At 34.5% G+C, this 14,041-nt stretch overlaps 2 protein-coding genes and 1 long non-coding RNA gene across 23 annotated transcripts in view; 1 reads left to right on the top strand and 2 right to left on the bottom strand.

Moving 5' to 3' along the window:
• The window catches only part of LOC105229339 (embryonic polarity protein dorsal), a 20,146-nt gene extending 10,231 nt beyond the window's left edge, over window positions 1–9,915 (top strand). For 7 of the 21 annotated variants that reach the window (XM_019991434.3, XM_019991433.3, XM_011209564.4 and 4 more), the window contains 4 exons: window positions 1,122–1,541; window positions 1,660–1,838; window positions 1,926–2,317; window positions 2,608–5,462. In XM_019991434.3, the coding sequence (XP_019846993.2) occupies window positions 1,144–1,541; window positions 1,660–1,838; window positions 1,926–2,317; window positions 2,608–4,608 (2,970 nt within the window). In that variant the 5' untranslated portion in view covers window positions 1,122–1,143 and the 3' untranslated portion in view covers window positions 4,609–5,462. Of the gene's footprint in view, window positions 1–510; window positions 964–1,121; window positions 1,542–1,659; window positions 1,839–1,925; window positions 2,318–2,607; window positions 6,432–7,585; window positions 7,640–7,736; window positions 8,333–8,394 lie in introns of those variants that run through there. The other 14 variants (XM_029551582.2, XM_029551583.2, XM_029551581.2 and 11 more) reach the window with 8 other exon arrangements.
• The window catches only part of LOC125780015 (uncharacterized), a 23,432-nt gene that overhangs the window by 3,112 nt on the left and 6,279 nt on the right, over window positions 1–14,041 (bottom strand). The gene's annotated exons all lie outside the window — the stretch shown is intronic.
• Window positions 9,450–13,039, bottom strand: LOC105229338 (uncharacterized). Its single transcript, XM_011209562.4, has 5 exons — window positions 12,710–13,039; window positions 11,605–12,298; window positions 11,180–11,536; window positions 10,977–11,110; window positions 9,450–9,732 (listed from the first exon to the last, which is right to left on the bottom strand). The coding sequence occupies exons 1-5, from the start codon at window positions 12,955–12,957 to the stop codon at window positions 9,450–9,452; spliced, it is 1,716 nt and encodes a 571-aa protein (XP_011207864.2). The 5' UTR covers window positions 12,958–13,039.

The raw sequence follows: 14,041 nt of genomic DNA, 5'->3' as shown, positions 1-14,041 counted from the left end.
CGTACATATATGTATATGTTAAAGTCATTTTGAACACGGTGTATCTGCATTACATACATATATACATACATCCACAAATAAAAGTGTACCCGGCAGAAAAACATCAAACTATATACTAAAGAAACAATTTCCTGGTCAAATCGAATAAGTCAAAAAGGGTCAGACTTTCTATATACATATATGTACATATGTATATAATTTTTTCAAAGTTTGATCAGAGAATACTAGTTTGATCACGTAATAAATACCAGTCGATGTATGGAAAAAATACGAAACCTGAATAGTTGGAATTGTGGCTCAAGCAGTTTGATTTGAGTATACGAATACATTTCCATTCGGATAAGTATGAAAATATGTCGAATAGGCGTTTTTCACATGCATGTATAGTACATATGTATGTATGTATGTGCACGGATAATATACCATATGCGTATCAATGAGAAGTATGTAATATTACGTTCAATACAATATAGTTTTTAATCATAAAATTTTACAAAATTTTCAAATGCTATTCTCTAGATACATACATATACGTATGTAATGACTACATGAATACATTGGCATGTGTTTTAATATTTTCGCATTAATTTTGTGCCGATTTATTTTTCTCGGAGGTACAAAAAATGTATTTTTGGCTTTGTTGTCGCTTCTGGCTGTCGGTTCTCTCTTCTGCACGATATACATATGTATTTGATTCGTTTTCGCGCATCCGCGGTTCACCTCTCGCAGATCGGAGATGGTTGAAAGCGTTTTTGAAAATAGTTGAGATTTAGTATATGCCGACTCCTTACATCGTGATCAACAGAAATATATTCTGAGGGAAAGAGATAGACTTGGGAAACTTGCAATATCTGTCTGCTTTGGGAGAAGTAATCGAATTTATTTTTGGTGTACAATTCACAATTTTGCTGTATAGAGTGTGGAAGAGATCAAAGAGACAACGTTAGCGAAAAACTTAAGCATGTCAGAATAATAAGAATATATCCAAGGCCTAGAGATTTATATATTATATAGTTCTTTTGAAACTTCGTACAAATCTTTTGTTAATTAAATATGAAATTGTTAAGTGTAACCGTATTTTGACTAAATTCAATGTAAACTATTCTCTTCTTTATTTTCAGTTAATTATTTTAAGTAATTATTATGTATCCTAGCCAAAGTAACGCCAATATAGGAGGGGGCCCAAGAGTAAGCCCGAATGAGGAGCATCTGCAACATCAATCCCCACAGCATCAGCAACAACAAAATATGAATTATAATACGGACCAAACGAAGCAACAAGATACTGACACTACGTCTCCATCTCAGCAGCAAATAAACCCAAATAAAAAAATGGCTAAAAAGGCGTACGTTAAAATTGTGGAACAACCTGCAAGCAAAGCATTGAGATTTCGTTATGAATGCGAGGGTCGTTCGGCAGGTTCTATTCCAGGTGTGAATTCGACGCCGGAAATGAAAACTTTTCCTACCATCGAAATTGTTGGTTATAAGGGGCGAGCAGTAGTGGTCGTCTCTTGTGTGACCAAGGACGCACCATACCGGTAAGAAACTATGTGTATTTTTCCTTATTATTTTATGTCAATTTACTTCCAAAAACCAACGAACTTAACTTTTTATCTTGATAGAGAAATTTTTTAAAATTTACAATTTTTACTTCAGTCCTCATCCTCACAATTTGGTAGGTAAGGAGGGTTGTAAAAAGGGTGTTTGCACCTTGGAAATTAACAGCGATACGATGCGTGCCGTATTCGGTAATTTAGGAATACAGTGCGTGAAGAAGAAAGACATTGAAAGTGCCTTAAAAGCAAGAGAAGATATTCGTGTTGATCCTTTTAAAAGTGAGTACAGATGATATCCTTGTTATGCTGGTAGTATACAATATATGTATAGTATATTCATAATTGCCTATATTTTTTTTTTCTCAGCTGGATTTTCGCACCGTTTCCAGCCAACTAGTATAGATCTAAACTCTGTCAGATTGTGTTTTCAAGTATTTTTAAAAGGTGACATGGGTCGTTTCACAGTACCACTGCCACCTGTAGTCTCAGAGCCAATTTATGATAAAAAGGCCATGTCGGATCTCGTTATTTGTCGCATTTGTGAGTGTTCGGCCTCAGTCTTAGGGAACACAAGAATTATTCTACTCTGTGAGAAAGTAGCTAAAGAGGATATTGCGGTGCGATTTTTTGAAGAGAAGGACGGTGTTACAATTTGGCAAGCATATGGTCAGTTCGAGCACAGTGATGTTCATAAACAAACCGCGATTACATTCAGGACACCAAAATATCATAACACAAGTATAACAATGCCAGTCGAGGTGAGTCTTTATGTAATAAAGATATATGTATATTTGACTGTACTCTCCTTATATCAATACCAGCTACATGTAAAAAAGTGCCGTACGAAAACATACATACTTATTTAAATGTGTCTAAACTAATTTTTTTTTTATTATTTTAGTTGAAAACTTTATGAAAAATAAACTCAAATTTTATATAAATATGGTATTTGTGACAGTTCAATTAACATGATTGCTTTCGTATTCGGCCCAAAATCAAAATTGGTTTTATGAAATAATAATCAATCTAATGATTTATATCTTTATAGGTATTGGTACAATTGCAAAGACCTTCAGATGGAGCAGTTAGTGACCCCGCGAGATTTGAATATAAACCAGCGAAGTCGGGTAGGTATTCCTTAGAAAATTTGCGTCGTATGCTCAAACAGCCAGACGAGTGCGTATTTCAAGAAATATTAAAAACAGTTGATAATAAAGAATTAAGTTTTGGAGAGGCTATAAATTTGGACACATCAACTGCAGAGTCGCATGAAGAGATAAAGGATTATTTGGATAACTCTATTACAGTAGAAACCGCAGAAGCCGATAAACGCCGTAACGAGAATGAAATCGATGCGATAATCGATGAGAAAGTAAGAGAGTTAGAGCAACAGGAACTTAATATGGAACCAGTATATAATAAGCAACAGCTTATTGCAATATCGGAGGAGTCCAAAGTGGAAAATGTTCAACCACAGCTACAAGTTGAACAAGTGGCAAGTTCGCAGTTGGAAGAGATAAAATATACTGGAGCGAAAGAACAGAAGCAACTTTCCGTTAATGATAAAATCAATGAATGGATGAAAAGCAATGAATTGCAGGAGAATGAAGGTTCTCCGCCACCTGATGGTGCAGCATCCATTGCTTCTATTGACGAGGATAAAGTTCTTACAGCACTACTGGATGAAGCTGCTGAATTAGATGAAATTTATACACGACATGTGCTTCAACGTGACACATATAAAGCTATGCTCACTGAAATAAATGATAAGAATTCTGAAATAGATGGTCAGAAGAAATCTATGGAAGTAGATGATAGTTTTGATGATGCAGCTACTTATAGCAGTTTGCAGAGAGCTTTTAAGAACCCTGTCGATATTCCATTGGATGATTTGATGCCACCAACTCCTCCATCCTCTCAACTTGCTCCAGAAGATGCACAGTATGATCGTAATGGAACTTTTGCATTAAGTGCTGATGCTGCACTGGCTACACTGGAGCAGATTCCTATACCACCATTACATCAACAGCCAAGTCAGCAGCAAAGAACCAAGCAAACGGTCTCACCACCTCGTCCATTGCCACCAAAATATTTGTCACCACACATGCACGTGACCGCTGCAGAAGAGGAGAAATTACCCCCTCTTCCACCAAAACGTATACGAAAGCAAGATGGAATTACTGAAAGCAATTCGATTCAAGATAATATCAACGTTGTATCCGATTACAGATCTCGTTCACCAGCTCCGATTATAATAAAAAAGACTCCAGATCAGTCGCCACTTTCAAAGCGTTTGCCCTCCAAGCCGATCAACGGCAGTAATTCAAATACATTACCTAAACAAAAGAAATCAGGATTTTTCTCCAAGATTTTTTCGCGACGTAAAAGCAGGCCTGACCTCAATCAAAGTGGGGACGTAGCCCAAAATTCCAAGGGCACTACTCCAAATTTAAGTCGTGAACCAAGTATTTCCCAATTTCGAATGAACGATCCAAATCGCGGATCTGTAAAATCTCTTCAGCCTATATCTTTACCAACAAGCCCCTCTAAAAGTGAATTTAATAAGGGAACTAAGTCAAGCCGCCCAGTTGGTCGCAGTGTAAGTAGCGTTTCGGGAAAACGCCCAACACGTTTGACCGCTGATGTTATACATATACCATTGAAAGGCGACAGTATTAATAGTCTGCCACAAAACGAAGAGTACTCACATGCCAGTACCGTAACGTTAAGCAATACACTTGACCGTAAAACTGTTTCAGCCTTACAACTTGCCGATATTCCACTATGTGAGGGAAATATGGAACTAGTCGCGATAGCTGACCGCCAAAGTCTGCGTAACTTATGCGAAGGGGCTTTCAACGTCCAACTTGATCCGGATGTAGATTTAACAGAAGCAGAACATTTTGCATTATATACCAGCATACCGCCCCAAGCAACAACTAGCGAATTCGACGAAGCTTCCGCGTATTACGCCGCAGTTGATGCGGGGGAGATTTTAACTCCTGATGAAATCGCTAGGCGTTTGGCAGCAGCGAACTGCATCAATTGAAATAAAGAACAATTAGTAAGCTCTTCGGAAGCTAGGGGATTTCCATAATTTATTTGATGAAATTTGATCATGGATCTTACATTAATAATGAAAATTAAAATACTACAAGTATATCTCGCCGTGAAGTAGTGTCTTTGACTATCAATTGAAAACTTTTAAAAATATACATACATATATTGCTGTTTACAAAGAAACTCCTAACGAATGATGAAAACACACTGATGTCAATACTTACATATAAATGTATGTGTATGTAAAGATTTTGAAAAGAAAACGATACCACAAAACAATGTCAACGTATTTTTCGGCATTTAGTTTTTGATAAAAAAAAATAAAATATTACTATGCAATCGATTGATTTTATAACAATACCCTGGTATTGAATATTTGTAATGTATCGATCTGATACATATTTTATGTAGAGTATTATTCATATACATATGTACATTGATATATATGTATGTGTAAAAATATATACCTACGTACATACATGGGTATATATGATACTGAGATTGTTTGATATACAGATGAAGTATGCTCTAAATTTGGTAATGTCGGCGTCAAAAAAGCGACCGGAAAAACGTCAAAGTACTTACATAGATATGTATATAAAAATAAGGTATTGATGTATTCAAGTTTCGCCCAATTTGAACATAGATTCATTTATTATATAACAATACAAAATATGGATTGGAATCCCGATCTATTTGTAGCTTTTTATAAAATCATAATATTAAGCCAGATGTATTAGATTTTAAAATTACACATGTAACTGAATTATTGACGAAGGACTTAAAAGCGAACTTTGTATGAAATTTATAGAAAAATAAACCAAGAAATAACTCTTTTGATTATAGGACCAGAGGAATTGAGACGAAAACGTCAAAGGACTGATGGCGATACAATGCATTTCTCGACGCAACAACAAAGTGATCACCCAGGTGGTCGTAAGTGCATTTTGTCTTTTTAATTATATTTTGATTATGAGGTTGATAACGGTGTTGGTGGTATTTGGTTACAATTGGGGTTACAAGAATTTTTTTGGTTGTGGTATATTTTATAACGAACATGTTGACTCGATTGAATCCATAACCACACGTATCACACATACATATGTGTGTTAGTGCCTTTTCACATAACTAAAAGTCTAATTCCATTTACTCACATTGTATCGTCATGTATCTGTCTTAAAAAAGCTCTTGGAATATTGCCCAATCTTATACCAGAAACATTTCACTTTAGCAATGTACTTGATCAATTTGCTATCATTTTATAAATAAGTAATAAATTGTAATAAATATACCATAAATGATTTTAAAATCCTAAGTAATTGAAATATCATAACTTCAAAATGTAAACCGATTCGAATTTACAACATTGCTCCATTATGTTTCTGAAATATTTAGGACAATTAGCCGGTGAGTTGGATTATTTAAATATTGAAATGCAACGGTCATGCAATCACACCGTAGTAGATAATATGTGATTTACATTTTCTTATCCCACATCTATTGTGAATTGAGCATACGTTAAAGCACTAGCGTATTTATGCCAAATGAAAATTGAAGTACTATATTTCTTGTTTTGGAAATCCTTTTGTATTGTAAAATATTGGCATGATGCTAAAGATTTGCAATTTTGGAACAATACCAAGTAAAATGTGTTACTCAGATGACTTACCGCTACATTAGAATATGAAATTGTATAGTAGAGAAATAATATATAATTCATACTGATGAAAGATTTAAAATGGTAAAAAAACAATGAAATTGAAAGAAAAAAATATTTTGATAATAAAAGAATAAAATTCTATTAAAAATCTTTGCAATGCCTTTAATGTTACTGTATGTGATTTTCTTCGTTCGAAAAAGGTAAATGAAAAATAATCTTTTTTTATCAGTAACTAACTTCCTTTTGTATGCTCATGCACTGCCGTTTTATTCGCATAATATTTTACTGTGCTTACAGCTATTTGCTTTAATATCTAAATTTTGTTTTGGTTTTGCGTCATGCTAAAAATACAATCAATTATCTTTGTTTCTTTTTTTGTCATTCACAAATACATGTATATAAGTATGCATTATACGAGTACACAAGTTATGTATTTACGTAATACTCTCCTTGAAAGAATCCACTGTCTTGAAAAAAGAACAACATCCGTGTGACACTTACTATTGGTATATACCATATATTCAATAACCAAATTGAAATAAAAAATATCGTAATGTTTTCTGATCATTCTGTATACAAAGACAATCGCGGTACATCAGAGTTAATACTAAAATAGTTTCCACTCGTGAAATGTATATGTGACCTGGTCTACGAAAAGGGGGCTTAGGTGTAAAAAAAAAAAACAATTAATGAGATAACTGACGAAACGAGTTGTTTATTTTTAACAGCTTTTCCCAGAAAACTAGTTTTCGCACGTTAGCTACGTTTTCGTAGACCAGGTCACATATATGAAAAGATTTCTAAAATTGGTAATATTTCTAACTAAATTTTTACATTATTATACATTTAAATTATTTCATATTTTAATATTTTTTTGAATTACTTAAAATGAAAGTATATGTTAGATAAAGTATATGCAGGGTATTCCTTGGTATTTTAATGGAAAAGGTCTTATAGTCCCCAATATGAAATATTGAAGTACTTAGAAAACGGCAACTCAGTAAATGCAAAACTTTCCTCTATCTAATGTTATGCAAGTGGAACAAAATTTTCCAATTGAATTCTAATATAGCACTCTAAAAAGATTGTAATGTGAAATGGAAATTAGCTTGTTAGGCAATTACATTACAATTTTGAATATTTGATTTTTTGCACCACTCTTCAAATGAATTCAAGTTTAGCACGTTTAGTTCGTCAATTAATATAAAAGGATCACCATCACTTTTCATTTCTATCTGTGGTATTAATTCTACTAAATGTTTTTTTGCTTCGTATTTAATGCTTTTTTATTTTCTAACCATTTTAGGCATGACAAATTGGAATACACCCAATATACCAGCGATTAAGACGGAGCCAAGAGGTAAGAAATGCATTTATAAATATTAAGAGAAATATCTTTATTATATTACGTTATGTATATTTGGACATGCATGCTATAAGATTATGTTGATTTGCAGAAGCATCACCCCAACCATTTAACTTATATCGCGGAACTTCGGAGATGACTCCATCTCCCCAGCCTTTATCACCGCCGAATAACTACAATCATCCAAATACACCATCACCATACAACATGACTGCAGGAGGAAATACACCATTGATGTCGCCTAGCCATCAATATCAAGGGAGCACCGCGGTAGGGGGAGTTCCACCAAATACTGATACAATGCCCATTCCACTAGAGATGCATAACGAGTTTAACTCATATAGAGGCCAGCCACAGCCAGTACAACTCCATTCGCGGCAGTATGTGCGTCATTCTGAACTGCCACAACAGCAGGACTCACATCAACAACCACATCATAATCAGCATCAGCCACAGCAGCAGGAATATCATAATATTCTTTATGGCAATACAGAAGCAACAAATTGGGAGGAAAAGTATTCTAATGTGCTACCGGTAATGGGCAATATGAGCACAGCAGCCATAGCAATGAATAATCTTAATGCAAACAACAACCAGTTCAATTTGCAGAATTTGTTAACGGCGACAGCCACTGCTATGTCAGCTGCAACGCAGAATCCGCATTGGAATTTTCCACCAAATCACGAGGTGCTTAAAGAAATACCACTATTTTTTAATGTGTAATAAATTTTACTTATTTCCAATCCTAGCAGAATGCACAACTGCAGCAACAACATCAGCATCAAATGCAAATTCAACAACAGCAGTCACCGCAACCACCATTCCAACAACCATCGAATAACAACCACGATGCGACAATGGTAAACTTGTCAAGGAGCAGCAACGCAAACATTGTGAACATTGTTGATACTGTCGGAGACGGCGATCAGGGACCAACGATAAGTAACTTATTGAATTTCGATAGCGGACAGCTTGTGCACATCAATTCTGAGGAACAGCAAATGCTTCGACTCACCTCCGAAGAACTCAGACTCTCCAATTTGTCAATATCGTCGTGACGATGAAGTATAGTACATCATTAGTTTAAGGAAAACCCTATTATTGCATATTATTTTTGGCCCCAAACCGCATCAACTCACATAAGGGTATGTATGGGTTGATGTTTAAGGTGATTGAAAAAATAAATGCCATACGTACATATCACCTAATAGCACCTCTTACGGGCACCCTTATACATATGCATGTAAGTGTGTAATTGCGAGAGAAAAACTTACGAAATTAAAATATAAATTTATCAGTGCTTAGTCATTAAGTTGTGCTTAGGTTTCATCGTTTTCTATTGTGTGTAGTATATTGATCCACGTTGGTAGAATTCTCTTACAATAGTCATTGGCCGATGACGCTAAATACTGATTGGACCAGCTTCGTATAAAGTATTTTCTTTCAAAAAAAAATAGGCGGATCGGCCGTAAATTATCCCTTCCTTACCTATTTATTTTCCACTTAAAAACATGAATAATGTTCAGTTTGGACGCATTGGAAAAATTTCTGCGAAGTGCGACCAATTCAAGACGAATTATTTCTCGAGATATTTACTCAATATATTTATTTATTTGTCTTGTCCAAAGTTTTTTGTGTAGTGCATATGCATACATATGTACTTACGATTTTCTTACATTTGCTACATGTATGTACACAAATGCAGCATCTTTTCGTCAATTCAAAACAAAATACATATATAAAATAATAAAATAAATTAAAGAATATCAATTAAAAGTAAAAGGAAACTGCTATCTAATCATTGCTAACGTTTAACAATATTTAGTGCCTTTTCGAGTGTGAGGCCAAACGGAAATGTTGTAATCTTCGGTTTTGGTGTCGCGGGTAGTGTACAATAAGCAATCCAATGCACCAGATGCAGAGTGGCACGTTGATATGCAATCGAATTGTTCCAGCAACTACGTATACGGTTTCCCAATGTAGCAGCCAAACATTGTTGCAGAGTTTCTACTTCGCGGGATAGATTTGCGACTTCTTTGCGCAAATGTGACTCCACTTCCAAGCAATTGTCCAAAATCAGTGTTTTCCTTAAAAGCAGTACAAATGAGTAGAGTACGGTATTCAATGTGATATGTGTAGGAAGTACAGCAATTTTAAATCTACTATACTAGTTGCTATAGTTTTAAATATTTGTATATAAATAAATAAGCCTGTATATGTATAAGCCTCCAAATAAAGGTCATAAAGGTTTTGGTGTAATTTATAATACACTCCTCTCTGGTGTTCAACTTGGTGTTAATAACGACAAGCTTACAGCAGAACTTCGCAGCTAGTAACTGAGATTACTCTGAGGCTATATGGTTAGTATTGAATAATTTTAATTTGTTTCAAAGTAATACTTACATACTAAATTCTAATGATGGCAAGATGGATGTCTGTAGTGTTATTGATACACTGTCCGTGATGATTCTGGCATTTTTTATGGCTTATAATTATGTACACCTCTACATATGTATGTATGTATGTGAGTATAAGTATGTAGTTTTTAGGATATGATTTTCAGGAAAAAGAATTGTCTCAACCTATTGTTAATTGGAGTATGTACATATGTGCATATCGCTCATGATAGTGTCATACCTCGAAAAAGTCGATCTTTAAGGAGAGCAGTTTTAGGTTTTCAATTATCTCTTATTTAGCAAATATAGCAAAACACCGTAAGTTAACATATGTACATATATATATTGAACAAAATGCTGAGCATAAGGGGACTAAATAGAGTGTACCAAAGGATAAACGTCTCCCACTTTGAATTATGGCGTTATTATTGAAAAATTAAAAGCAATTTCGCTGTCATAAATTGAATGTGTTGTTATTGCTGAGAAAAGTCATTCGACGATTGTAGTTTTAAAAACAAAACCGTCCCAAAACACAACAATACTGTTTACAAAAAATTTAGCAGTTCGAGAAATTTAATTACCTTTTTGCCAATATCGTTATAGCACAAAATGTCTCGTTTTTCTGAAAAAAAACTATTCGCGATGACAATTCTGGCTAACTGATATGCGGTTGTTGTAGTTAAAAAAATGCGACATAACAAGTGAAATAACGGAACACTCTTATCTCGACACATTGTACACATTTCTGCATACTCAAAGTATGTACTAAGTTACGACGCAATTCATGTAAATGAGCGATATGTACATGTACATACATACATATGTATGTATTAAAATATGAAAAATGATTAACAGATTGATTCAATTTATTCGTATACTAGTTGCCTTAAGATCAAATTAAGAATTCATCTTAATATCATTCACACAATACTTACTGTTTCAATTCATTTATTTCCCATTCAAACGACTCCAGCTTAGTGAGCGCAGTGGTTAAAGCATCGTTCTTCTCCTTAATTTCATTCTGTAACTTTTCTTCCTTTTGCAAGGATTCATTATTTACTTCACAAATCTGAAATAGTACATTGTCCGAAAATAAGTGATAAAATAGAATTTACAGTATGCATTTTCAGTAGTTTACTTCATTAATTAATTCTTTCTTCTGTGCTTCTAGGGCTTGCACTTTACGTTGCTCACTGGACAAATTCGCCTGTAACTCCCTCTGTTGAGCCATTGCTTTAAATAGGTCAGACTTTGTCTGAGAAAGTATTGCATTGAGACCGTCGAATTCTTGTTCTTTGATTTGGATTTGTTGTTCGAGTAGCGCTTTGTCCGCCTTTAAACTAATCAATGAAGTCGTGAGACTCTCGCAAGAAGATTTGGTGTTGTTTATATCTTCTAAGGATCGTTTCAGCTGAACACTAAGCTCATCATTGCGTTTCTGTTCAACACGAAAGAGGGTATTGAACACATGGAGCTGGTTCTTCGCTTTAATTGACTTTCAGAGTAGAAAATTTTATGAAATCCATGTTTAACAAATAAATAGAAACACTATCTTAGACTTACACCACGTTTTAGGTTGTTTACCTCCTCCATAAGCCGTTTTACTTCGTCTCGCCGCTTTCGCCAGGCATTTAACATGATTGTTGCAAAAATACGCATTCCGGCTACCTTTGGATCGCGATCCTGAATTACATAATAATAATTGTTCTGATCGAACATTTTGTTTACCAATGAAGTTTGGCTGGATACGCCCATGAGACCTGCTATATCAGAGGTTCTATTCGGCATTAAAGCACTGGGATTTGTTGAAAGTCCACCCAGCGATTGCGATTGTGTGGAAGCTAATAACGAGTAATTGTTGGCATTGTCCCGACGAGTTCGCTTCAAATCCATTTGCGTAATCGACTTGCGGAAACGAAAATTCAAAATAGCTGCTGTATTTTGACCTCGCAAGTAGAGTTGAGTTGTAGATGAGTTTGATGTTCTCGGGGCAAGTTCGAGATTACGGGAAATATGATTTCTACACTGCTGCAGTTGTACCAAATTTGGAGTGGTCAGAGGCTGCACTTCAGTTTCAGATATTGTCGTTTGTTTTTTGAGCTTGTATTCAGGATTGTCTATCTGAACTTTTAACCTTGGAGATAAGGTGCAGAAGACGTTTGTTTTAGATAAAGTGGACGATGGGGACGGCTTTCGTAACGGGACACGAGGAATTTGAGATTTCAAACAAAGCGTAGTAGTGTTCTTTTGCTGCACACTGTGTGGATACGTTTTGAGTGAGGACGTGTACGAAAAAACATAGGATTAATCTGGGTGGAGACTAAATTCTGATTTTTTCCTTATTTTTATTATACAAGTGTCTTTTTAATTCGATGGTTGCCAATATTATTTGATTATCGAACTAATAGCGTAATTTTAATGCAATTCTGTTGCACAAAGAAAACCCGAAAATTTTTATATTTACTGCTTTTGAAATTTTCAGTGTCGAAAAACTGCACAATGAGAGAACTGACTGAAAAGTCATAGCTGAAGTTGCTATAAACTTATGTATGTGCATACAAATTTATAAAAAGTAAGTGAAGTTAAACGAATCTTAGCAAGTAACCTAAAACTTTTGTGTATCAAAAAAATGGATTCGATTATAATGTCACACACCTACAATACTCACCCAACTTTTAAAGCCACTTTTTTTTGATTTCGTCGTCCAATAGATTTGCGCGACTTTTTAATCTTACATGTATGCATCGGATTTTTTTCACACCTAGTTGAATTCTCAAGAGGGCCTCGAAGCTCCCCAATAGGGCTCGGAATTCCATTAGTAGAGGTTATTGATCGATCAGTAGAGACTCCGTCCGTTTCGCTTAAATTTTCAATGGCCAAAGTTAGAGGTGGAATAGTGGTGAGTATTTCAGGCATATTGAATAATAAAACTTGAAGCTGTTGAAATTAATAATTTCTAAAGATGTTAATAAATGCAATAAATAAACAGATACAAATTCAATTGAGTTTGACACAGTTTTCGTTTTATGTTCTAAGAGTTTTTCAATTCTTTACTATGATAATTATTATTCCTTATTGCAAAGTGTTTTTGTTTTAAAGTATTTCTTAACTTTTCGACATCTTAGTAAATAGTTAAAGGGTCAATAGGGTAATCTGGCGTTTTTTTAACATATTTTTTTATAGAAATTTTATTCTACAATAGAACTTTTTTCACATTTCATGAGGTATATCGTGGAGTGTATAAACAAATTTTTTCGGAAATTTTTGATGACATCTGTCGGAGAAATGGCTGGGTGAATGAGATGCGTTTTTTCACTGGCGGACACAATTTCTCATGTTTAGATCATCTGAAACACAAACCCCCAATTTATTCTTAAAAAGTACATGTATGGCAATCGTGAATATTAGAATCATAAAAAAATGTTGATAAATAAAAAAAGTAATTAACGTTTTTTTTTTAATTTTTCCCCGGGTTTTTTTACATACATTTTGTCATAACAATGTCAATAAATTATGAGAAATATAGCTAGGCGTTTTGTGAACATTAAAAAGAGTAGTTCATCCGGAATCCTGTCCGCCAGTTTAAAAAAGGGTGTTTTGAGAAAAACGTGTTTAAAGTTTGAGGTGTGCACTTCGAGCGCTCCGAACGTCGAGGGGTATTATTATTTTTGGGGCTTTTTCAAAACCTTCCAATGGTAAAGTGGATTTCTACATTAATTCTATTTGTATAAGGGAATGCAAAAAAAAAACATTTTGAAAAAATATTACCCTACTGACCCCTTAAGAAATAAAATATATACAAACAGTTTTTTCAGGTGTAATTTAAAAATTTATGGATATTGTAACGGCGACTGAGTTTTATAAAAATTATGCTGCTGGTTCAAAGTTTCCAAAAAAGCTGCCATGACGTTGTTTTGACATTCCATACCTACTAACGGGTGATTTTTTTGAGGTTAGGATTTTCATGCATTAGTATTTGACAGATCACGTGGGATTTCAG

Source organism: Bactrocera dorsalis, unplaced genomic scaffold (genome assembly GCF_023373825.1).
Source record: "Bactrocera dorsalis isolate Fly_Bdor unplaced genomic scaffold, ASM2337382v1 BdCtg033, whole genome shotgun sequence".
In the NCBI taxonomy this organism is placed as follows: Eukaryota; Metazoa; Arthropoda; class Insecta; order Diptera; family Tephritidae; genus Bactrocera; species Bactrocera dorsalis.
This window is presented reverse-complemented; position numbering and strand designations above follow the sequence as displayed.